The sequence below is a fragment of the Sceloporus occidentalis genome, unplaced genomic scaffold (assembly GCF_023333645.1).
Source record: "Sceloporus occidentalis isolate IW3139 unplaced genomic scaffold, rSceOcc1.0.p SCAF_21, whole genome shotgun sequence".
NCBI lineage: Eukaryota > Metazoa > Chordata > Lepidosauria > Squamata > Phrynosomatidae > Sceloporus > Sceloporus occidentalis.
The window spans coordinates 8,968,342-8,993,784 of NW_028317001.1; the positions used below are offsets into that span (position 1 = coordinate 8,968,342).

The 25,443-nt window shown below is 43.9% G+C and overlaps 1 protein-coding gene across 1 annotated transcript; it reads right to left on the minus strand.

The window, feature by feature from the left end:
- Positions 1-1,837: 1,837 nt before the first annotated feature.
- Positions 1,838-7,539, minus strand: LOC149301553 (uncharacterized). The gene is made up of 4 exons (XM_089484058.1): positions 7,418-7,539; positions 5,617-5,783; positions 4,662-4,782; positions 1,838-3,508 (listed from the first exon to the last, which is right to left on the minus strand). The coding sequence occupies exons 2-4, from the start codon at positions 5,689-5,691 to the stop codon at positions 2,523-2,525; spliced, it is 1,182 nt and encodes a 393-aa protein (XP_089340184.1). The 5' UTR covers positions 5,692-5,783; positions 7,418-7,539; the 3' UTR covers positions 1,838-2,522.
- Positions 7,540-25,443: the final 17,904 nt, after the last annotated feature.

The window sequence follows — 25,443 nt, forward strand, 5'->3', positions numbered from 1 at the left end:
TTGGCCCAACTCCACCAGGGCTAGCCTGAAGATAGAGGCTCCTCCCTCCATAACTGTCATCCTTCGGCTTGAGAGGGAGAGAATAGGCTGGTCCAACTCCATCACGGCTAGCCTGAAGATAGAGGCTCCTCCCTCCATAACTGTCATCCTTCGGCCTGGGACAGAGGGAATAGGCTGGTCCAGCTCCACCAGGGCTAGCCTGAAGATAGAGGCTCTTCCCTCCATAACTGTTATTCTTCGGCTTGAGAGGAAGAGAATAGGCTGGCCCAACTCCATCAGGGCTACCCTGAAGATAGAGGCTCCTCCCTCCAAAACTGTCATCCTTCGGCCTGGGAGGGAGTGAATAGGTTGGTCCAGCTCCACCAGGGCTAGCCTGAAGATAGAGGCTCCTCCCTTCATAACTGTCATCCTTTGGCCGGGGAGGGAGGGAATAGGCTGGCCCAACTCCACCAGGGCTAGCTGAAGAAGAAGCGCCCTCCCTCTAGTCCATCTGCCTTGGTCCAGGCCTCAGAGGGAGAGAAGAACTGCTGGACCTGATCCCCTCCCCTCCTCACCATTCCCTTCTCCTTTTGTGTCCTGTCTTTTAGATTGTAAGCCTGAGGGCAGGGAACCGTCTTATTAAAAATAATGATTGTAAGCAGCTCTGAGAGCCATTAGGGCTGAAGGGCGGGGTATAAATAACGTAAATAATAATAATAGAGAAACTGCTTGTTTGCTAGGATTGGAATGTGCAGGAATCATACTTCTAACAGAGGCTTGAGTTTAAAAGACTGGTCTCTGTAAAGGGAGGGGGAACCTAGAGAGTTATTGGTATTTTTATACTGTATTATGGGTTTATGCTTATTATATTTTCACATGGTATCATATTAGATTGGGATTGATGGGGATATATATACATTGTTAAGCCATAATGTTAATGAAAACTGTTGTGTGGCTGAGTTCTGTGGTCCAAGACCACAGGTGCAGTGGTTGAGAAAAGGCACATGAGAGCTTAATTGCTTTTAGGAAAGCTGCCAGAATCCCGGATGGAAGGACACTGCGCAGAAAAGGGCGGGAGAACGCTGTGCGGGAAAGGGCTATCCAATTAATTAGCTTCATTGGTAAATAGAGTGGGGTGGATTCATATGGTTATAAAAGGGATATGCTTATACTTTCTTTCATTCTTGACAAAAAAGTCACTTCTATGACATGTATCTTCTTCTTCAATAAAAGCTATTCTTTTTCAAAGTACTGCCTTTTGTGTTGCAAGAGGGGCTGCACTGAAGACCCTGACAGATATCTCTCTCCCCTTCCATTCCCCCTGCTATCCCAAAAGACCTGGAGAGCATACCAAACCAACCACAGAACCTTTCCCTGCTCTTGTGTAATGCCAGGTCAGTCAAAAATAAAACACACATAGTCCATGATCTCCTACTGGACCAATAGGCTGACCTGGCTTGTTTCACGGAGACCTGAGCAGTGAGCAGATAAGGGGAGCACCTTTGGTCCATTAAGACAATCTTGCCTTGAGCAGGATACCTATCCATATGATGGACCACATTGAATGTATTTACCTCAGCTTAAAGACTAGGGAAAGACTGGTGATTCTCTTGGCCTACTTCCGCCCCGTTCCTTAACAGACTCCCTAGCCAAGCTGACACAACTGGTCTATGAGCTGCTGCTGGAGTTGCCTAGGCTTTTGGTCCTAGCCGACCACAAGATCCCTCTCAAAGCCCCTTCTCAGCATGCGCAGGGATTGCCAGGGCCCAGATGCTGCTGCTTATTCCACTAAGGCCTTTGTGAGAAAGGAAGGTATGCGCCGGGGGTTCAGTGGTCTCCCCTTCCTTCCCTCCATTCTTCCTTTGAGGAGACTGCAATGGAGCCCAAGATGCAGAGCTGGACTCAGGAGGGAAAGGCAAGAAAGGAAGGCTGTGCTTTGGAAATCAAGCTCTCTTTGTGTATCCTGTGTATTTGTGTGTATGTGTGTTTGCCTCTGCTGTTCTTATGGCTGGGAATGGAGGTGAGGACTGAGGAGAAAAGAAAGGTTCAGTTTTGTGCAAATGCAGAACTTCTGTGCATTAAAGAATCCAGTGTGTTGAAATAGCAAAGAACTTTATTGAGAACACAGAGTCAGAACTGCCCACTGCAAGCCCCAAAGCCTCTTCCAATCCTAGCCCCCACCTCCAGTTCCCACAGTCTATGCCCCACAGGAAACAAGGTCCCCTTTGCCACCCCCAGAAACTAGCCCTTTCTGTTAATACAAGCCTCCCACTTTCTTCAGCCAACATCCCACACATTGCAAAAGCTATCATTCCCATAACTATTCTAGACAGCTGCAACAAATCCCAGCTCCACATCTAGATAACCTATACCACAACCCACAACCCCCAGCCAAATTCACAACCCAAAGCAACTATCTATACTATTAACAATTAAAATCTAAACTTAACAAATTACAACAGACATATGGACAGACAAACCTTTCAAACACAATCACAAGGGCCTTTTCTTGGCAACACTGAATTAAATTTTATATATATTCGTTACTGACAAAAATAAAGTGGCTTCTCTTCTTTGTGTACTCTCTGATGTGTCACTTGGTGTGACTTCTGAGAGAAACATTTCCCACAATGCTGGCATTTGTATGGCTTCTCTCCTGTGTGGACTCTCTGATGTATCACTAGGCGTGACTTTGAAGAAAAACATCTCCCACAACGCTGGCATTTGTATGGCTTCTCTCCTGTGTGGACTCTCTGATGTATCACTTGGTATGACTTCGAAGAAAAACATTTCCCACAACGCTGGCATTTGTATGGCTTCTTTCCTGTGTGGACTCTCTGATGTATCACTAGGTTTGACTTTGAAGAAAAACATTTCCCACAACGCTGGCATTTGTATGGCTTCTTTCCTGTGTGGACTCTCTGATGTATCACTAGGTTTGACTTTGAAGAAAAACATTTCCCACAACGCTGGCATTTGTATGGCTTTTCTCCTGTGTGGACTCTCTGATGCGTCTCTAGGATTGACTTCCGAGAAAAACATCTCCCACAACGCTGGCATTTGTATGGCTTCTCTCCTGTGTGGACTCTCTGATGCGTCTCTAGGATTGACTTCCGAGAAAAACATCTCCCACAACGCTGGCATTTGTGTGGCTTCTCTCCTGTGTGGACTCTCTGATGTATCACTAGGCATGACTTTGAAGAAAAACATCTCCCACAACGCTGGCATTTGTATGGCTTCTCTCCTGTGTGGACTCTCTGATGTTTTACTAGGCATGACTTTGAAGAAAAACATCTCCCACAACGCTGGCATTTGTATGGCTTCTCTCCTGTGTGGACTCTCTGATGTATCACTAGGCATGACTTTGAAGAAAAACATTTCCCACAACGCTGGCATTTGTATGGCTTCTCTCCTGTGTGGACTCTCTGATGTCTCACTAGGTGTGCATTTGAAGAAAAACATTTTCCACAATGCTGGCATCTATGTGACTTCTTTCTTGTGTGGACTCTCTCATGCCTGACAAATTCTTCTGTAAAGGAGGACAATGACAGACAAGACTGAATCTCAGTGTTAAGAGAGGAAAGTGTTACCCCAAGATTTAGCCCCACGTTCACCCTTCCCTATTTGAGATCAAATTAATAAAATTGGTATGAGTGACCTGAGCATGACCGTATTCTGGATGCCCCCAAATCCATATCATGATTGTATCCTTACTCATAGGAGCTACCAAAGAAGAGATTGAAGGGGAACTGCCATGAGGAAATCAGTAGAAGCAGATAGTCAGGCAGTTGAAATATATACCATTAAATATATGTAAAACTATTTAATTGAAAAGTGGCATCATTTCCTGTGAGACTGCCATAGAGTGTTGAGTCAGAGCACATGGCATGATGCAAGCTAACTGCAGAGGATGCTTCATGCTGTGTGGCACCAGGAGATGACTCACAACCAATACAGGATACAGCTCACATGTGGATTGATGTGGGTTGGAGTTGTGTGTACAAAAGATTGTGAAGTGGATGGAAGGTAGAGAGGAGAGATAGTAAATATTTGTTTTATATTGCAACTCAGGATAAAGAACCACCAAGGACTGTGAATTATTTTTAAGTGTCGAAAGTGTTTAGTGCATCGCCAATGCCTATATCTGGAGATTTGCTTCTGTACTCTGCTGTGTTATTGTTGAGTTCTGGGAGTGTCGCCTTCAGACTGTGCTATACATTGGCTTGTGAATGGGATCAGAATTCAGAGCTAAGAAGGAACTAAGAGCCGGTGTGACAATCCTGTTCTTTCCCCACCCAGGAAACGTTCCAAAGCAATTAAAACATCCTAAAGCAATTTTGAATGCTCTGCTTCTGCCCCCAAGCAACAATTTCAGTATAAATATCAGCCCCAACTGGCTGTTCTTCAGCGTCAGTCACATGCTTACTATGTTGTGAATCACTTTGATCTACAGGAAAGGTGGTATATAAATAAAGTTTTATTTATATATCTTTTTTAATTCGACAGTGGAATATACTCCCTTAGAGTTTGGTGTAGTCCACTTCTTTGGAGGTCTTTAAACAGAGGCTGGAGGGTGCTTGGAATGTGTATTCCTGCATGGCAGAAGAGGGTTGAACTGGATGGCCCTTGTGGTCTATTCCAACTCTGTGATTCTATAATGCTAGTGGATTCCGGTTCCTTACCGACAGAGGTCACATTCCCATAATTCTCCATCATTATATGATTGTACATAAGTCGCTGCTTCTTTGACAACAGTTTCCATTCGTCCTCGGTGAAGTATATTGCCACATCCGCAAAGGTCACCTGAAACAGAAAATAGCCCTCATCCAGAGAGTGACTAAGCAAAAGGGGAGGAAAGCACATGGTTCATCCCAAATATTATTTCATCACTTCAGAATTCAGTCCAGGATATAAACTTTAAATTCTGTTTGCAAGAAAAAAGTTACTGCCTTTGAGATCCAGTTTGTCTTGAATCTTTTCAATATAATATACAATATAATAAACAATATACTTTAGGCCATGGCTGGGATATTGATGATTGATTAGAATACTCACTATCCCAACACATACAGTACATTTAGCTACCAAAGAATTATGGTGCATTTAGACATTTCTTGCCACATTTGAGAGGCAAATGTCATTTTTAATCACAGTTCTGGGGAGCACTCTGGGGTTGAGGGCCACTGGGCCCACCCCATATTTAGATCCAGAGATGTTCTCCCATAGCCCCCAACATTTCATAGATGGGGAAAACAAGACACATGTGGACAAGCAACCCAGAAGGCAGGGAAGATGGCCAAAGTTGTTTATGAGGAAGATCACACAAGCTAGGAAGGGCACAGCAGTTTCCTTCTGGTTCAGCCTCCTGGGAAGGGCCATATCCTGTCTCCTTCTTTCCTCTCCTCTCCCCACTTTTGAGTTGATGGGCTGCAAACTCAGTTGCACTCAGGAACTGAGGAGAGCTGAGAAGGGGGAAATTGGGAGGAGAAGAGAGCAACTGGGACATTTTTAAAAGCCCCTGAAAATGCGAGGATTAATCAGGACTGTCTCTGCCAAATCTGGACAGTATTTTATTTGCTTCCTTTCATAAATTGACCCAGCAGTGACACAGATGAAGCTAATAGCATAGTGACTCACCAAACAGCTGTTGTACCTCTCCATCCTCTTTCTGTTGGAGCCCAACTCCCTCCGATTGGCCTCTGTGTCAGCCATCAGGTGGGCAGGGGTCCTAGTGGCCCTGCACTTGGGGCACTTTTAGCAAGAGAGGCCCCAAAGCCGTGTCCAAGGAGGCCGTGATGAGGTTCCTGAGAAAAGGGAGCAGGGTTAGGATTGGCTTGGCAAGAAACCCTGCAGCACTCAAAGACACAGAGAACAGCATCCTGCTGGTGACACATGCCTCCTTTGGGCCGATGCAGAGGTGGGCATCCCCCTCCTCCCCCTGCACCAAACAAAGCCCCCTGGACCTAGCCTAGATTCACTGCAGCTCCCCTACACAACAGATACTCCATGCCTTATTAGAGTGGCAGGGATTAGGGGATGTGAAAGGAGTACATCATAAATAAATAAATAAATAATCTGCTGAAACCTCCAGAGTTCACCAGTGCTTTTCCCCAGCATCAGCCCCTTTCCCAAGAAGGCTGCATCCGCACTATAGAAATAAAGCACTTTGAAACCGCTTTAACTGCTCAGTGCTATGGAATCCTGGGATTTTACCTTTGGACACTTAGCCTTCTCTGCCAGAGAGCTCTCATGCCACAACAAACTACAAATCCCAGGATTCCATAGGATGGAAACAGAAGAGTTAACACACTTCAGAACTGGATTATTTCTCCAGTGCAGATACAGTCTGAGTCAGTTTTAAAAGGGTAGAAGCGCCCATGTCTTGTTTTTAGCCTCCTAATAGTGGTTTTCCTTTACAAAATAAGTAGTTTGTTTTAGTCTCTAATCCTTATTCTTCTTGTTCTTGTTTAATTCTATGTTGGTTTGTTTCATTCTTGGTAATATGAGTTATTCTGGTCCGTCTCCTCCCTTCTTGCCTGAAAATCTATTATTATTATTATTATTAACCTTTATTTATGAAGCATACATACAACTCTTTAGTGAGACGGTTCCCTGCCCGCAGGCTTACAATCTAAAAAGACACGACACAAAAGGAGAAGGGAGAGGTGGTGGAGAAGGGGATCAGGTCCAGTAGTTCTTCTCTACCTCCAAGGCCTGGACCAAGGCAGATGGAATGGAGGAAGGGCTTGGGTTCTTAATGGATGGTCAAAAGAAGAAGGCAATGACAGTAGGGAAGGGGGAAAGTCCAGCTCATCTGCTCTCTCACATAGGCCTCTCTCCCCCTCAAGATGGTGGTCGGAAGGAGGGCTCTTTGTTGTTGCTGGCCTGCCTCTCTCCCCCTCGAGATAACAAGGAAACTGGGGAGACTTTTAAAACCTCCCAAAGGAGCCACATTTGGCCTTGTTTGGGGGAGAAGCCTCCTCTTAGGAGCCAAAGCCCAATGTTTGTGAAGAAGAAGAACAAGGCTTGTATTAAAACTATCCTCCCAATTTCTGACCCCTTTTAAAACCCATGTTCCCCAGAAGGAGCAGAGCTGTGTAATAAGAAAACCCTCTCAGAAAAGAGACACACTTCCTTCCTTTTGGCCCAAGGAGCCTGGCCTCCTTCTGACTCTGGAGCCTCAGGAGAGAAAGAGAAGCCTCTGTTCAACTGAGGCCTCAAAGAAGGTTCTAGAATGTTATTCCTCACAGTCACAAGCAGCACAAAATGGCCGCCGGGAGACAAAATGGCCACCTCTGGCTCAGCACTTGGAGGCCTCAGTGCAGTAGTGAAACCTACCACTTCCAGGCCTTGTCTTTCTGCCTCCTTCCTTCCTCCTTGTCTCTGTCTCTCTCCTTCTTTCTTTCCCTCTGTCTGTCTCTGTCCCCTTCTCACTCACTCTTCCGCGTGCAGAGCTAAATAGAGAGGCAGAAGTTCCTCCCCTTCTTCAATCTGGCCAATGGGGGCAGAGGAGCTTGAAGGCCACGCCCCCTGCCCCACCCTCACAGGCTCCTCCTGCAGTTAATATGGAACAAGGCAGGAGGGACTGAGGGACCCTGGAGCCCCAGCCACACTGGCGGCCATTTTGTGTGCTGTTTGTGACTATGGAGAATGTTCTAGAACCTTCTCTGAGTCCTCAGTTGAACATGCATAGGGTTGCCATAACCCGGCGGCCCCCATGCCAATCACGGTTTCAGGGGGCCCCTCCAGGTCCCGGTCCGGTTTGCCCCCCCCGTGCCTTGTTCCCAGTTTGGGGGCCCGCTCCGGCCATTGCCGCTGCTGCTAACGCGGCTGCTGCGGCGCCAACCCACCTCCTTCTCCGGCTCCGCCTTCTTCCTTTTACTCGGCGGCAGAAGCGCCACCGCCACCGCGCCCCCACTGGGAGGGCTTGCGCGCCGCCCAGGCCTCAGTAGGGGCCAGTGGCAGCGCGTGCGCCTGCCCCGCTTTGCTCCGCGCGCGCACGCACGCCTGCCCTGGTTCCCTCTGCATGCGCGCGCATGCTCTGGTTCCCTTCCTCCCACGCCAGCCATCATCATAAGGAGGAGGAGGGGAAGAGGAGGAGGAAGAAGCCGGAGGAAGGGTGCCTGAAGGCCAGGGCAGAATTGGGCCAGAGGAGGAGGAGGAGGAGGAGGAGGAGGGGGAAAGCTGAGTCAGTGGCCATTAGGTCTGCTTTGGTATTTTGGGGTTTTTAAATTATATTTAAAAATATAAAATACTTATTTTATTTAATTTTTTAAATTTTTATTATTGCTTTTAATTTTTATTTTATTTATCTTTATTATTGCTTGTTTTTGTTTTGTTTTATTTATTTTTATTATTGCTTGTTTTTGTTTTATTTTATTTATTTTTATTATTGCTTGTTTTTGGTTTATTTTATTTATTTTTATTATTGCTTGTTTTTGGTTTATTTTATTAATTTTTATTATTGCTTGTTTTTGTTTTATTTTATTTTTATTATTGCTTGTTTTTTATTTTATTTATTTTTATTATTGCTTATTTTTGTTTTATTTTATTTATTTTTATTATTGCTTGTTTTTTATTTTATTTATTTTTATTATTGCTTGTTTTTGTTTTATTTTATTTATTTTTATTATTGCTTGTTTTATTTTATTTTATTAATTTTTATTATTGCTTGTTTTTTATTTTATTACATTAATTTTTATTATTAAATATATACACCCCTGCCTTGTTTTTTTATTATTTTTTATTATTAAATATATGCAAGTGCATTTTCTGTGTATTTATGGCGATTTGAATGCTAACAAGTCTGCCTTTCTTGGCCAATTATAGTGGTGATGATGATGGTGGTGGTGGTGATATTGATATCAACAAGCCTCTGAGGCACGGCCAATGTAAGTTGCTGTGATTTTTACAAACTCATGCGCAGTGAAGAAAAACCACAGTCCCTTGCCCAAGTACACACTTCTGAGAAGTACAGTTGAACCCGAGGGCAAGTCCATTTCTGCCATCTGTCTAGGAATAATGCCAAAATGTCCTCCATTTTGATCATGCCTAAAAAACATGCATTTATATTAAGATTTTTTTTAAAAAACTCAATTTTTTACGCATCCTCCATTTTATAAAAATGTGTCCTACATTTGAAAATGTTGCCCTACATTTGTCCTACATTTTTCCCAGTTTGGAGGTCCTCACTTATGGCAACCCTAAACATGCATAAACACACACAGATACACAGAGAGAGAGAGAGAGAGACATAGACACACATATACACACATTATATATATATATATATATATACACACACACACACACACACACACACACACAGACATACATACACATACATATACTGTATATATACATACGTGTCACAACAAACTACAATTCCCAGGATTCCCTGATTTGACAAGGGAATTGCCTCCACGCTTCCAGATCACAGCCCCAGAGAAAGAGTCTCTACAGTATATCAGCATTGCCAATTTAAGTCCACTTTTTCAGCTGCATCTGAATTTAATAATGATAATAATAATGGTGATGATGATGATAGATAGATAGAGAGATATATAGATAGATAGATCGTGTAGCACCTTTGAGACTCACTAAAAGAAAAGTTGGCAGCATGAGCTTTCCTAGACTTAAGCGTACTTCCTCAGATGTATGGGAATTGTAGTTTATTGTGGCACCAGAGCTCTTTCTCACAAAACTACAATTCCCAGGGTTCCCTAGCACTGAGCCACGGCAGCTAAAGTGGTCTTGAACTGGATTATTTCTGCAGTGTGTCTTGGAACCAACTCAGGCTGCATCTTCACTCCAGAGACAATCCAGTTTCATACCGTTTTAACTGCCATGGCCCAGTGCTATGAAGTCCCAGTAATTGTAGTTTGTTATCATACCAGAGTTTGCTGAGAGAGAAGGTTCAATGTCTCACAGAACTAGAATTCCCAGGATTCCATAGCACCGAGCCTGGGCAATTAAAGGGGTGTCAAACTGGATTATTTCTGCAGTGTGGTTGCAGCCGAACATGTTTCTATTTTGCATAAATCTTCCTGGCCCCCCTTCATGTCCAAATAAGTATCTTAAAGGTATTAGAAGGACTGAAAGATTCTTTGTTTGGTCCAATGGTAATTTTGAGAGTTGAAATAAGTTACAATTATTTTTATTCAATTAGGTTTACATTTATTTGCTAAAGATCCACCATATTAATACAAATATAAATAAATCCTATTATTATTATTATTATTATTATTATTATTAACATTACGGGAACTTTCAAGGGATTTTGACTGAATATTCCGTGTAATATGGGGTGGATTTCATGGATTTTGGTAAAACATGCCGGGAAATAAGTTCAAGGCTTCTTACCAACACTGGTCCTGCCCTGCAGTAAGGCCACTCCAATCCCTCTCAACCGAGGACTACAACTCCCAAGTCTTCTTTCTTTCTTTCTTTCTTTCTTCGTTACTTTCCTTCTTCCTTCCTTCTTTTCTCCCATGCTGCCTTCTGTTAGTGCTGTTACTGCTCTTGTTGTCGTTGTGTGCTTCTAAGTTGTTTCTGACTTATGGTGACCCTAAGGGAAGTCCATTGAAGGCTTTTCTTGGCAAGATTTGTCCAGAAGTGGTTTAGCAAGTGCCTCCCTCTGAGGCTGAGAGAGTGTGACTTCTTGCCTAAGGTCACTCAGTGGATTTCCGTGGCCAAGAGGGCATTCGGACCCTGGGCTCCAGGGTCATAGTCCAATGCTCCAGCCACTAAACCACCGCTGGCTCTTTCTTGAGGCTTTGTAGTTTTTTGTGGAGTGGCTCTAAGTCATTGCCGACTTCTGGGGAGCCTTCCCTGGGGTTTTCTTGGCAAGAGTTGTTCAGAGGAGGTTTGCCATTGCCTTCCCTGAGGCTGAGAGAGTGTGACATCTTGTCCAAGGGACCCAGCTGGTTTCATGGAGGATTGGGGCACTGGACCATGGCTTCCAGAGTTGTAACCCTGCACTCAAACCACTGCACCACACTGCCTCCCTTTCCCATGTACAACCTGTGAAATAATTGCTGACTTTTTTTCTGTTCTTCATGTGTGTCTTCAAGTCTAATCCAATTTATGGCAACCCTAAGGCAACCTTATCATGGGGTTCCCTTTCCAGGTTTATTCAGAGAGGGGATGCCATTGCCATCCTCTGAGGCTGAGAGAGTGTGACTTGCCAAGGGTCACCTAAGTCCCAAACACACTGCAGCAATAATCCAATCTGAGATTGCTTTAACTGCCCTGGCTCAGTGCTAGGGTATTGTGAGAGATGTAGTTTTGTGAGACATTGAGCCTTCTCTGTCAGAGGGCTCTGGTGCCACAATAAACTCCAGTTCCCAGGATTCCCTAGCACTGGGCCAGGACAGTTAAAGCGCTCTCAAACTGGACTATTGCTGCCGTGTGTTTTGGACCTTTCTTGGCCGCAAAGTGTCCACAGCCTGCAATGCATCTCCTAATTCTGTTGGCAGTCCCTCCCTCCCAACACTTTCTCATTTCCCCCCAAAACCAGCACAAAGTTGGCAGATGGAAAGAGGTTTTAAAGCAGCATTTAAATCCGCCATATTTGTTTTTAAAAGACGAAATGTCCCAAATGCTATTATCAGTTTTGTAGCTATTATTACAGAAAGACGTAGAGTGCAAACTCATCAAGTACCTTTATTTTCTGGAGTGAGATGGGCTTTTCCAACGGACTCACTGTGATGATCTCCGGTGGTCCAAGCAGCCAAACTGCGGCCCTGTAAATAATAATAATAATAATAATAATAATAATAATAATAACAAAAATAATTTTATACCCCTCTCTTCAGCCAAAAGGCTTTCTGAGTGGATTACAAATGGTTAATTAGACATTTAGACGTTATGGCTCTTAGCCCAGCAGACCCTTAAATTCCTTGAATCACGCTGCCATCATCCAGCGAATTATAAAAGGACTTCCCTTAACCTACACTGGAAAAGGTTAAGGAACCTTATTTCTACTTTTTTCCTGATCCTCCCAAGCATCAACTGAGCCAAAACACGTGTAAAAGGAGCGTCGAGTAGTAGATACTATAAGGAGGTATTTATTATAAATAACAAAATATAACTGAAATATAAGTCCTACAAGATATTAAGAATCTTTCAGGTACAATATTTGTAAGTATATAATGTTCAGTTCATACAAGCTATTAAAAATAAATAAACCTAAGTGTCCAATTCTGAGACTAACTTCCAAGATCTGCTCTTTAACTCTCTCTCTCGATCTCCAACCGACACAATTCCCCCAACTGTCTCTTGGTCTCTCAGGCCTTATATCTCCTTCTCACGGAAGCTTCCAGAAGGACCTTTATCTTGCTCTCTGATTGGTCAAGAGAGCCTTCCGTAGCAGTGATGTCATTCTGCATTTGCATAAACCTCCCTTTTCTGCCTGAAGAAGACCTCCATGGACTGGAGCCCAGTCTTTACACTTTCCCAAGGCAAGGCTTGCCCCTATTTCCCAATGTTGTTCTTGGTGTCTGTCTTCCAGTTGTTTCCAGGTCTTATGGTGACCTTATGGGAGTCTCTGAAGGGGTTTTCTTGGCAGGTTCCTTCAGAGTGGGTTTCCCATGGCCATCCTCTGAGGCTGAGAGAGTGTGACTTGCCCAAGGCTTCAGTTCTTTTGGAAGCCTTTTTGCTTTATCTTCTAGAAGGCAGCAGTTGCTTCTTCCTCTGAAGAATGAGAGGAACCTTCTGGCATCCAAAAGGATGGCATTTTCTGTAGTTATGTCTGATAATATGTATATATAGGATTGCAATCCCTGTTCATTCATCAAAAGGTTTATAGTGCACCCCATATCATAGATTCTCATAGCTATGTCTCTTAATAGCAGTTAACCAAATTAAACAGTTTATAAAACAAAAACACGAAACAAGCTACACAAGAGGCCTCCAGGAGCAGCACCCGGTCTTTTCCCCGGCAGTGTGCTGGCAGTGGAAAGGAGGCTGAGGAGCAGTGCCAGAGGCTTCCTCGGCCTCCTCTCTACCGCCGCCATGACGCAAGGGCCGGGTGGGGCTATTGGAGGCCAAGAGGCCTCTGGGTCACCACCCGGCCCTTCCATGGTGGCGGCAGTGGGGCTGTGGAGGCTGAAGTGGAGAGGAGGCCTCTGGTGCTGCTCCTCCGCCTCCTCTTTGTTGCCACTGCCACAAGCACTGCCACATCCACTGAAGGGCCGGATGGTTGGCTGGAGGCCCCTTGGCCGCCAATAGCCCCACACGGCCTTTCCCCAGAGCGTGGCAGCAAGGAGGGAAAAAGTTGGGGAGGGGAGGAGAGGAGAGGGACACTTGTCCCCAATGTCGGCGAGCGTGGACTTGAGCATACGTGGATTTTGGTATACATGGGGGGGAGGTATACCAGGGGCCCACTGTATTTGCAAGCAAACGAGGGCCAAGAGAGCCCTGGAGAGCCTTGTCTTGGGGTGGCTCTGGATCTCTGGTGCCGCAACAAACTACAAATCCCAGGATTCCACAGGATGGAGGCAGGAGAGTTAACACAGTTTCAAACTGGAATATTTCCGCAGTGCAGATATAGCGTGAGCTAGATGTAAAAGGGTAGAACAGGGGTAGGCAACCTGTGGGCCGCGGGCCGGATGCAGCCGGGCGAGGCCTTGGGACCGGCCCCAGCCCAGTCCTGCCGCCGATTGCCGCCAGGGCCTTTGGCCTCTCGCGCGCAGGGGCAAGGGGGGCAATTGTCTATAGACACCTCAGAAATATGCATTTATATTAACATTTTTAAAAAAAAATCAGCACATTTTTTGTGTGTCCCCCACTTTTTTTAAAAAAGTGTCCACCATTTGAAAATGCTGTCCTACAAGATATTAGTAATGAGAGATCTTGAAAAGGAGACAATAAAAGAAAATATGATAAGATGGGCACGGGATATAGGACATCCAATCCCATATGAAGAATGGCTGAAGGCCTGGGACAAGACAAATAAATTCACCGCCTCACAGTCTCTAAAAGAAAATCATCTCAAAATATCCAATAAGTGGTATTTCACGCCAGCTAAAATTAATATATATATATAAAATACCTAACTTAAAATGTTGGAGATGTGGCATATGTGGTGGTCTTGTAAAAAAGTCAAGAAATTTTGGTTTAAGGTTCATTCTGAGATACAAACAGCCTTTTCTTTTCAATTTAACATGTCTCCAGAGTTCTATTTACTGAACTATTTACTGCCAAAGATGGAAAAAAAGATGCAAAAAAATATTGGATAACTTTTTTATACAGTCCGTCCTCGCCGTTCCGGATCCCTCCGCGTAAGGCGAATTCCGTCTATGCTCGAGCCCCATTGGAAACAATGCGGCTCGTGCGTGGTGGCGCGGGCGCGCCCAGGGCGCAATGGGCACGCGTGCCCATTCAATTGAATGGGACGCGACGCCCCTTCCGCCCCGCGCGCGCCCCACGGCTTGAGCGCGTACGCTCAAGTCCCCGTATGTCAAGAGAGCGTATGGCGAGGTTCCACTGTATTTAGTTACTGCTGCAAGACTTGTGATAGCACAAAATTGGAATAGCAGTAACCCACCACAAATAGATGAATGTAAGGAAATGGACAGATTGACAAAATTGCTAAGATATAGATCTGAATTGGAATTAAATGATGACTGGTTACCAATAGCACAGACATGGGGAAAGGTATTTGATATAAAGAAAGGTATTTTGATATAAATTTGATGCATGTGAAATGAGGAAAAAATGTGTGTACATATATTTTTTATTTTTATTCGGAAATAGTTGTTTTTGTCAAGTTGATTATAATAAGTATAAAAAAATTGAGAATGTAAATAAGATTAAGATTTGAAATGAGCAAATTGGGGGGGGAAAGAAAACTAGTAATAGTCAAAGCACAAAAAAAATGTTGTCCTACATTTATCCCGGTTTATTTATTTAGTTAAATTTTTTAAAAATAATTTATTTATTTATTGGCTTCAGCCCCCCATTTGTCTGAGGGACAGCAACCTCAGAAAAGTTGCCTATCCCTGGGGTAGAAGCACCCAAGTCTGGCTTTTCCCCTCTTAATAATGGTTTTACTTTCAAAAACTAAGAAGTATGTTTTTCTGTCTAATCTTTATTTTTGTTGTTTGTTTGTTTCATTCTTGGTAATAGGAGATGGTCTCTTTTGTCAAATTCCTTCATGCATAAAAATCTATTAATAAGAAAACTGGGGAGACTTTTAAAACCTCCCAAAGGAGCCACTTTTGGCCTTTTTGGGGGGACTAGCCTCCTCTTAGAAGCCAAAGCCCAAGGTTTGTGAATAATAATAATAAGGCTTGTGTTAATACTATCCCCTATTTCTGATCCCTTTTAAAACCCATGTTCCCCAGAAGGAGCAGAGCTTTGTAATAAGAAAACCCTCTCAGAAAAGGGACACAAAAGAGACACAAAGGGACACACTTCCTTCCTTTTGGCCCAAGGAGCCTGGCCTCCTTCTGACTCTGGAGCCTCAGGAGAGAAAGAGGAGCCTCTGTTCAACTGAGGCTCAGAGAAGGTTCTGGAACAATATTCCCCACAGTCACAAGCAGCACAAAATGGCCGCCAGAACACAAAATGGCCGTCTCTGCCTGAGCACTTGGCAGTTGGCAGTTTGAGGCCTTCAGGGAAGCCAAAATGGAGGAGGAAAGGGCCCCAAACTCAGAAGGGCCCCAAACAGCATTTCCAAACCTTAACAACAGCTTTCCTGATGCTATAATATAGAGACTCACTGAGATACTCTTTATAAATAGGTCTTTCCATGTCTTTATAAATCAATAAAATTTAATAATACTAATGCTACTACTAATAATAGTAATAATAAGTTACAACCAGGAGATTTCTCCCTGTGGCTTCTCCCCCAGAGGCCTCTGCGTATGCTCAGGAGCCCCTTCTTCTTCTCCTTCTTCTTCCTCTGCAGAATCCTCCAGAGGTCTCTCTGCTCCTCCTCCTCCTCCTTAGGCTCTTCCTCTAAGCCTTTCTCCTCCTCCTCAGGACCTTTAAGCCTTCCTCCTCCTCCCGGCCTTCCTCTAAGTCCTCCTCCTCCTCCTCCTCCTCCTCCTCCACCTCACTCCCTTCCTCTAAGCCTTCCTGCTCCTCCTCCTCCTTAGAATCTTATTCTAAGCCTTCCTCCTCCTCCTCCTCCTCCTCAGGCCCTTCTTCTAAGCCTTCCTTCTCTTCCTCCTCCTCTTCCTCAGGCCCTTCCTGTAAGCCCTTCCTCTTCCTCCTCCTCCTCCTCCTCAGGTCCTTCTTCTAAGCCTTCCTCCTCCTCTTCCTCAGGCCCTTCCTGTAAGCCCTTCCTCTTCCTCCTCCTCCTCCTCAGGTCCTTCTTCTAAGACTTCCTCCTCCTCTTCCTCAGGCCCTTCCTATAAGCCCTTCCTCCTCCTCCTCCTCCTCAGGTCCTTCTTCTAAGCCTTCCTCCTCCTCTTCCTCAGGCCCTTCCTGTAAGCCCTTCCTCTTCCTCCTCCTCCTCCTCCTCCTCAAGTCCTTCTTCTAAGCCTTCCTCCTCCTCTTCCTCAGGACCTTCCTGTAAGCTCTTCCTCTTCCTCCTCCTTCTCCTCCTCCTCAGGCCCTCTAAGCCTTCCTTCTTCTCCTCCTCTTCCTCTAAGCCTTCCTCCGCCTCCAGCCCTTCTTCTAAGCTTTCCTCCACCTTTTCCTCCCAGACTTTGGGGGGAGAATTGTGTGCCTTCAATTCCTTTCTGGGGATCCTAAGGCAACACTGTCACAGGAGTCTCTTTGTGGGTTTTGTTGAAGAGTGTTTACCATTGCCATCATCTGAGGCTGAGAGAGTGTGCCTTGGGGGCTTGGGGTGTGCTGCATGCCTTGAACTCATGTCTAGTGACCCTATTCCCAGGGTTTCCTTGCCTTCAAGTTTGCCTTCCACTTTGCCCTTTGTCTTCCTCTGAGGCTGAGAGAGTGTCTGCTGCCCAAGGTTCCCCCACAGTGGGTTTCATGGCCCAGAATGAATGCCATTTCCATCATGTAGATGTGTGTTTGTCTGTGTGTGTGTTGTATGCCTTCCAGCTGGTCATTGGTCTTCCTCTGAGGCTGAGAGAGTGTGACTTACCCAAGGTCACCCATTTTATATAATGGACTTTAGCACCCATGGATTTTACTATCCAAACCAAATCTCAAAGGATACCAAGGGCCTATTGTTTTTCCATCTTTTTTTGCAAACAGCAAAGCAGATCTTGCTTGCCTGATCTTTGCATGTTCAAGAGCAGTGTTGGGCAAATGCTAAGAGCTGCCTTGTGAGGTTAGGAAGAGGGTCCTGGAAAACAGTCCTCTTCTTCTGGACCCACAGACTCAGAAAGACATGCCCCCCCCATTCAATGGGACCCCTTTATTTGAGGCTGCTCTAGGTCCAGGAGGGTCTCTTAGGAGAGATTGGGAAAGTCAGCCTTTGAGGAGCTCTGGTCCTTAAAGGTTAATATCTCCAGGCTTTGCTGAGAGAGCAATATTTGGGATTTGGGCAGATCCAGGCTGCAGGGCTCTCTCAGATCTGGTTCAAAAACACTGCAGAAATGATGATGATGATGAATCTTCCATTCAAACCCACAGAGCCTTGTGAATGCTCAAATAGTAACAGAGGTCAAAAACACATTGCCGAAATAATCCAGTTTGCAGAAATAAACCACTTTAACTGCCCTAGTTCAGTGCTTGGGAATCATGGGAATTTTAGTTTATTATGGCATCTGAGCTATCTGACAGAGAAGACTAAATATTTCACAAAACTACAGTTCCCAGAATTCCCTAGCATTCAGCCAGACAGTTAAAGCAGCCCTGAACTTGGACCAATGTTAGCGGTTGGCTTGGAGCCTGAATAGGGTTCTAGAAGGCTGGTGGCTTTGGTCGTTGGCTGCTTAGGAAGAAGGGCTCCTTCTGGGTTTCCTTGGCAGGAAAGGAAAGGAAAGGTGGGTGCCTCTAGATGCCGATGGGAGACCCCTAAATTTGGTTCCTTTGTGAGAATGCTGACTGAGGGAAAAGAGAAGGGTGATGGATTTGGTCCCCAGGGAGGCCCCCGGTCAGGCAAGGCAGGGCACACAACATTCGCTAACTCCCAAGTCAAATCCTGGTTTCCCTTCTTTTGCCCAGGACCTAAACCTGGACCAGAAAGGATCAGGCTTTATTTGCTTTCTTCTCCTGTAACAGGTGTTTTTCCTTGCCCTTTTTACACGTGGCAGTAAATAATAATAATAATAAAATATTTATTTCTATACCGCTTTTCCTGGGAGATCAAAGCGGTTTACAAGTTCAAAGGGAATATACATTTTAAACATGTTACAATATAATATACAGTCAAGAATACAGTGTCTTCAGTCCAGCCTGTTCTCTCCCTCATAGGCCCAAGGATGACAGTTATGGAGGGAGGGCACTGTCTCTTCAGTCCAGCCTGTTCTCTCCCTCACAGGCCCAAGGATGACAGTTACGGAGGGAGGGCACTGTCTCTTCAGGCCGGCCTGTTCTCTCCCTCACAGGCCCAAGGATGACAATTACGGAGGGAGGGCACTGTCTCTTCAGGCTGGCCTGTTCTCTCCCTCACAGGCCCAGATACGATAAAGATACGATACAGCAGGGCCTGGCATTGAGCTTCCAGTTTTCATGCATGATCTTCAGACAGGAGATGAGGCTGCCTCTTCTCCATTTTGGAGGGAGCCCAATTCCAGGAAAGAGGAAAGGGCTCTGTGCAAACATCCAGATCAGATGTGAGAGCAGTAGCTTATTATAATTTGCGAGGCTTAGTTCATTGGTTTCTTCAACTAGAAAAATTGCAGAGGTCTATGGATTGGTTTAGTTTCTTGCTTTCTCTCAGTTGTGGTGGTACAAGGGCTGACTACTATACTCTGCATTCGCCATCTGGCTAGAAAGAAGGAGGCTAAATTGAATGCTTTTTATCTTTAGGTTTTTGTGGATATTTTGGGCTATGTGGCCATGTTCTAGAAGAGTTTCTTCCTGACATTTCGTCAGCATCTGTGGCTGCCATCTCTGAAGATGCCAGACACAGATGCTGGCGAAACGTCAGAAGAAACTCTTCTAGAATGTGACCACATAGCCCAAAAAAACCCACAAAAAGCAATGGAAGCTGACCATGAAAGCCTTCGATTTCACGCTTTTTATCCTGTCTCTCCAAGCAAGTGAGAAAGAATAATTCTCTCATTTCCCCTTGATCTGGGAACAGACCTTTAAAAATTTCTCTCTTCATTTCTACACAGGAAAGTATATTGAGTAGTTTTGAATGACAAACTGTGAGCGACTGTGGTTTGTAATTTATGCATTAGGCTGAATGAGATCGCTAGAGGCCCTGCCCCAGGTCCTAGGTTTTAGCTCACAAACCTCAGGACCTGAATTCACAACCCTACAAGAGAGATGGAGGGACACCAGAAAGTAGGCAACCAAAGTCCTATACATATTATCCAGTTGTACCAGTTTGGTGCCATGTTAGCGGATGTGGATCCACCCTTGAGAAACCTGGGAATGGGCTGCTTAGAATTGGCTGCTTGGTAGAGAGTCCCAGTGCAGTCCTTCATGAAAGTTGCTATATAATTCCAAGTGCTTCATGAAATAAGAAATCCCAGGATTCTGTGGGAGAGTCCTGGAAGCTTCATGGTGTCAAAGTGCTAGGTTTGGGCAATGGAGATACAAGCCAGGTGCCAAAAATGACCCATAGCAATTCTGGACAGACTCATTCAGTCTCTGTCTCTATTGGTAGAGGGGCTATTTACACCAAGAAACCCATGGATCCTCAAGGGATCTCCAGTTAATTTATTTTATTTACATACATACATCCTTTCTCCCAATATAGGGACTCAGGGTGGCTAACAGCAAATTTAATACAGTACAAATTCAAAACAATGCAAAGGCATTAAAATTGTAAGTTGGACCTTGAAAATAGTAAATTGCATCAGAAACCACATACAAACCTTGACCTCTGAATTGCAGTTCAAGCCTTATCTCTTGTTTTGCTTAGGATCCAGCCCTTGAGGCATCAGCATTTCCAGAAAGGAGAGAAAGTGGAAGTGTGAAATACTTTTTGTTTGGAGGAAGTGTCTTTCCAGATTCTGTCCTGTAAAACTATTAGAGCCCCCTTTGATGCTGTCTTTGATCCAGATCATATGATTTTAAGGCATCTTACACTTCTATCTCCATCCAATAAACCTTTGAATTCTTTGAAGCATTCTGTTTTCCTGGCTGCCCATCCCAAGAGTATGAAACATAGCACCAGTCATGGAGATTCAGTCTTTTTCTTAATGGCATACAGAGCGAGAGCCCCAGGATCCCCACTCCTGACGCAAGACCTGGCCCAGTTCATTGCAGATATTTGACATACTTAATGTTAGAACCAGACTAGGAGGATTTGGGAGTCCCTGTATCTCCAAAAGTAACTTTCCCAAGAGCAATCTATGTCTCCCTTCCAAAGTCAGCAGTGGATGGAGAAGGAGGCCTTGGGGAAGCAGAGGAGAGCTTGGCTCGACCCCCAAGGACTCTCCCTTGAAGGTTTCCATCTCTCTAGGAAATGGTGGAGCCTGGGAGGGAGACTGAGGACTAGGGCATGCTGGGGAAAGCTTCAGAGGGAGCTTATGGGAGCAAATGTGGGACTTTGCTTTCTCCCCCCGATTACTTTCCTGCTCTCTTTTGACAAGGTAAGCTCAATGGTGGAAAAGACTGCAAAAGCCATCTTCCCTGTATGTTCCATGCTCATCTCTATGGCACCTTAGGAGTAAGCAAGTCTCCACTGAGGGCAACACAGTCAAAAGACAAAATCCAAAATGGGAAAAAGGCAAGATTGCCAAAATATACAAAGAACTTATGAGTTATGAATTGGAAAGGGAAAATGTGACTGATAGTATGATAAAATGGGCGCAGGAGATAGGACATACGATATCTATGGACAATTGGGAGAGAACATGGAGAAAAACAGCCAAATTTACGGTAGCACAAGATCTAAAGGAAAACTACTTGAAGGTCTCTAATAGATGGTACCTCACTCCAGTAAAAATTGCTAAAATGTATAACTTAGGTACGAATAAATGCTGGAAGTGCCAAAATGAGAAAGGATCATACTACCATATGTGGTGGAGTTGTTGGAAAATTAAAAAATTTTGGGAAAAGGTTCACCATATTATACAAAAAATGTTAAAAATACAATTCTCTATGAGACCAGAAGTGTATTTATTGAATATGACCTCATTCTTAGGAGAAAACAATGAGAAAAAATATTGGAAAATCATGTTATACCTTATATCTGCTGCTAGAATACTAATTGCAAAAAGTTGGAAGAGTAAGGTGTTACCAAGTATAGAGGAATGGCTACATAAAGTTTTGGAATTTAAAAATATGGACATTTTGACATCAATAATAAAAAATAGGAATGAAGAAGTGGAAAACTGGAAAATTATAGAAGACTTCTTGAAAAAATATTGGCATTTAAATGATTAAGTAACATGACGAGTATAACACTTCATGAGGGGGAACTACTGAAGAGTAACTACGTGAAATTAATAAGATAAAGTATTTCTGTGAATTATGTAAATACTGTATATATATGTAAGGACGAGACTGTTTTTGTAATCTAAGAGTGTAATTGCGTGGAACACAGATAATAAGATGTAATAGATATGCAAAACAAAAAACAAAATCCAAAATGGGGAGTGGTCTTTGAGATCCTGATGGTCCTCTGAGAGGAAAATGCCAGCCCCTGGACCCAATCCTGGCCAGCTTTTGGGAAAGTGCCCTCAAGGTTTAGTCCAAACGGCTCTCAGCCCATTGCAGACTCTCCCTTCCCTGAGCCTTGCTCTCCTGGAGGCTCAGAGGGGATTCTGGGGGGCCTGGGCACCTCCCCTTCTTAGGGACCCTGAGCCTCAAGTTCAGCTGACAAACGGCCATTTGCCCATAAGGAGCCCCCCGTTCCCCGCTCTGTCCTGGCACATGCCTTAGGAAACCTCTTCCATGGGAATTTGGGAGCTCCTAATCTTAGTGGAAATGGGAACCTCTGGAACTCTCCTATTCTTCCCAGCCGGGAAACAGGGTATAGTTGTGAATCTCTTCCAAGGAAAAGAGGGGTTGTTGTTGTTGTTGTTGTAATAACAGGGCTCCAGTCAATGGAGGTCTTCTTCAGGCAGTAAAGGGAGGTTTATGCAAATGCAGAATGACATCACTGCTACGGAAGGCTCTCTTGACCAATCAGAGAGCAAGATGAAGGTTCTTCTGGAAGCTTCCGTGAGAAGGAGATATAAGGCCTGAGAGACCAAGAGACAGTTGGGGGAATTGTGTCGGTTGGAGATCGAGAGAGAGAGTTAAAGAGCGGATCTTGGAAGTTAGTCTCAGAATTGGACGCTTAGGTCTATTTTTTAATAGCTTGTATGAATTGAATATTATATACTTACAAATATTGCACCTGCAAGATTCTTAATATCTTTTATGACATATTTTACTTATATTTCGTTATCAATAATAAATACCTCCTTAGAGTATCTACTACTTGACACTCCTTTTACTCGTATTTTGGCTTTGTTAATGATTGTCAGAAACAAGTCTAACAAAGTCTTCATCAACAAAGTCAAATTTCAGAACAGGAGTCTAAACTCAAAACTTTGTTGAAAGAAAGAGATTGCATAAAAGGCACGGTTCGTGGCGTTATAGTCAGATCTAAATAACAATAAAGATTTGACCATTTTATATCCCCAATTAACATCCCACCCCACATCAAGATCTATTGGGTATTTTATTCCTGCTAGAAATATAATTGACAAGTTAATTACCTCATCATCCAAAATCTCCCCCCCCCCCCGCCAAATATGTTGTTTTGAGAACCACTGAATGGTCAGCAAGTTCCCAGCAAACTTCCCCACAACAGTGAGATAATTCCCATCTGCTCCCACCATTTTGCAACCTTAAATTCAACCCAAGTACCAATAAACCCAGTCAAGCAATCTGGCCAAATAATATATATTAAAATTAACTCAAACCAACCCTTTCCCCTTCTCAGCTTTCCCATCAGGGGTGGGGGGCGAGGAGGGGGCATGTGGGCGAGTGAGGCTTGGCTGCTTGCTATGGGTCCCATTCCTTTCCCTCCACATTATGTTCACTCCAGGAATCAATCCTTCCGCTATCCAGCTCCACAAACTCAATGAATTAACCTTCCCAACATCCAGTTCCACAAACTTCACTCAACCCCTTTTTCCAAATATATAACAACACTGTCATTTTCTATAAACTATATAATTACATTCAGTTCGGATTCTTCCATATTTCTCCAACAACAAATATGGAAGAATCCAATTATACACCAACATTTATGGAAGAATCCAAATTTCCCATCCTGGTTCTGACACCTGGTTCAACTGGTTCAAGTAATTGGTGTGAACCAGCTCAAGTCCTTGTTTTCCAGCATTTTAAAGAGTTCCGTTTAGCAACTGTGACTAATATCTATGATAGGAAGGAAAGGGGACACTGAAACTACTTTATCTCTCATCTATTTTCCTAGATGACCTTTGCTTAGCTCCATAGTAGATCCCAGCCGTCCCTCCTCTCTTAATGCTGATATGACTCTTCTCTGTCTTTGCCCTTTTTTATAGAAGAACTTGAGATTCTCATCAGAGAATAGAAACTGAGGAGAAATCAAAGAAATGTGTGAAATGCTTTGCTTTTATACCTTTAGAGGTATCCACTAGAGAGAAAGTGTAGAAATGTGAGCAGTTGAAAGTACGTTTTTGATTGTTTATAAATTTATTATTTGATAAGACTTAATTAAAAAAATTAAATAGGAATTTATTTATTTTTTTGGAGAGGCAGCCTTCATACATTTTGTTGTACAGTTGTCACTCCCTTTTTGCGGACTTAGTATCCGCAGCCTCACTCCTCGCGGGAGCGACAGGCGACCATTAATAAAACGGCATGCTCCTGCATACGCCTCCCCTCCTGGTGCCATAGGTGTACAGCCCATTATTTTCTATGGGACTTGAATATGTGAGAGTCATTACTTTCGCGAGGGGTCCAGAACGGATCCCTCATGAATTGGGAGGGGCTACTGTATTTTGTAAAGCTCTATTATAATCTTCATTTATGCTACTTCTGCTAAAAAGTTCTTGGTCTGAAAGTATCTTGTCTTTACAGAAACATTAAATAAACCTCTGCCCTATTTTGAGCATCCTGTATTCTATAATGAGTATATAGAATCTGAAGGACAGTGTCAATTACGGAAGCATCAGTTTTAGCATAAATGAGGTGTTGCTACAATTCAACTGGTTGTGAAGATGAGAAAGGATGCTGAAGATGAATTTCTGTCTCCTATCTAGCCCTATATCGACACACACAACATGCACTGACTCCCGAGTCAAACTCTGATTTCCCTCCCTGTCCCCAGGATCTAAACCTGGGCTAGAAAGGATCAGGTTTTATTTGGGATCTTCTCCTGTAACCTGTGTTTTTCCTTGCCCTTTTTGCATGGAGCAGTAGGGGGGCTGTACATCAGGGCTTGGCATTGAGCTTCCAGTTTTCAGGGATCATTTTCAGGAAGGTGACGATTGTGCCTCTTTTCCATTTTTGGGGCTCCAGTCAAGAGGAAAGGGCTCTGCACTAATCTCCAGCTCATATGGAAGAGCAGTAGCTTATTAGAATTTGCAAGGTTTAATTCATTGGTTGCTTCCACTGGCAAAGATTGCAGTGGTCTATGGATTGGCTGTGGTGTTACAGGGGCTCACTACTCTGCATACATGTCTCTCTTTACTTCCATACAGAAAAGTATATGGAATATATTTGAATGACAAGATGTGAGCAACTCTAGTTGGTACTTTATGCATGAGCTGCCCCAGGACCTAGGTTTTAGCTCACAAACCATGGGACCTAAGACAATCCTGAATTCACAACCTTACTAGAGAGATGGAGGGACACCAGAAAGTTGGCAACCAAAGGCCTAGTCATACTTCCCAATCATAGCAGTTTGGTGCCATATTAACAGCTGTGCTTCCATCCTATATAATCCTGGGGATTGTAGTTTGGTGAATGGGGTGCTTAGAATTGGCTGCTAGGTAGAGAGCCCTAGTGCAGTTCTAGTGAGAACAAAGTTTGTGAGCTAACTTCTAGTGAGAGTTGTACCTCATGAAACAAGAAATCCCAGGATTGTGTTGGACCGAGAAAGTTTCGTGTTATCAAAGTGCTATGTTTGGCAAAAGAGATGTATCCTCAGGTGCCAAAATTGGCCCTTAGGAATTCTGGAGAGACTCATCAAGTCTCTGAAGTCTCCGTCTCTGTTGGTGGAGGGGCTATCTAAACCAAGAAACTCTAAGATCTCCATAGGATCTCTAGTTTATTTAATTTAGTTATTTGTATCCAGCCTTTCTCCCAATATAGAGACTCAAGGTGGATAATAACAAATTTTAAACAGCAGAAATTCAAAACAATGCAAAGGCATTAAAACTATAACTATAACTATAACTATAACAACTATAACTATATATATATATATATATATAT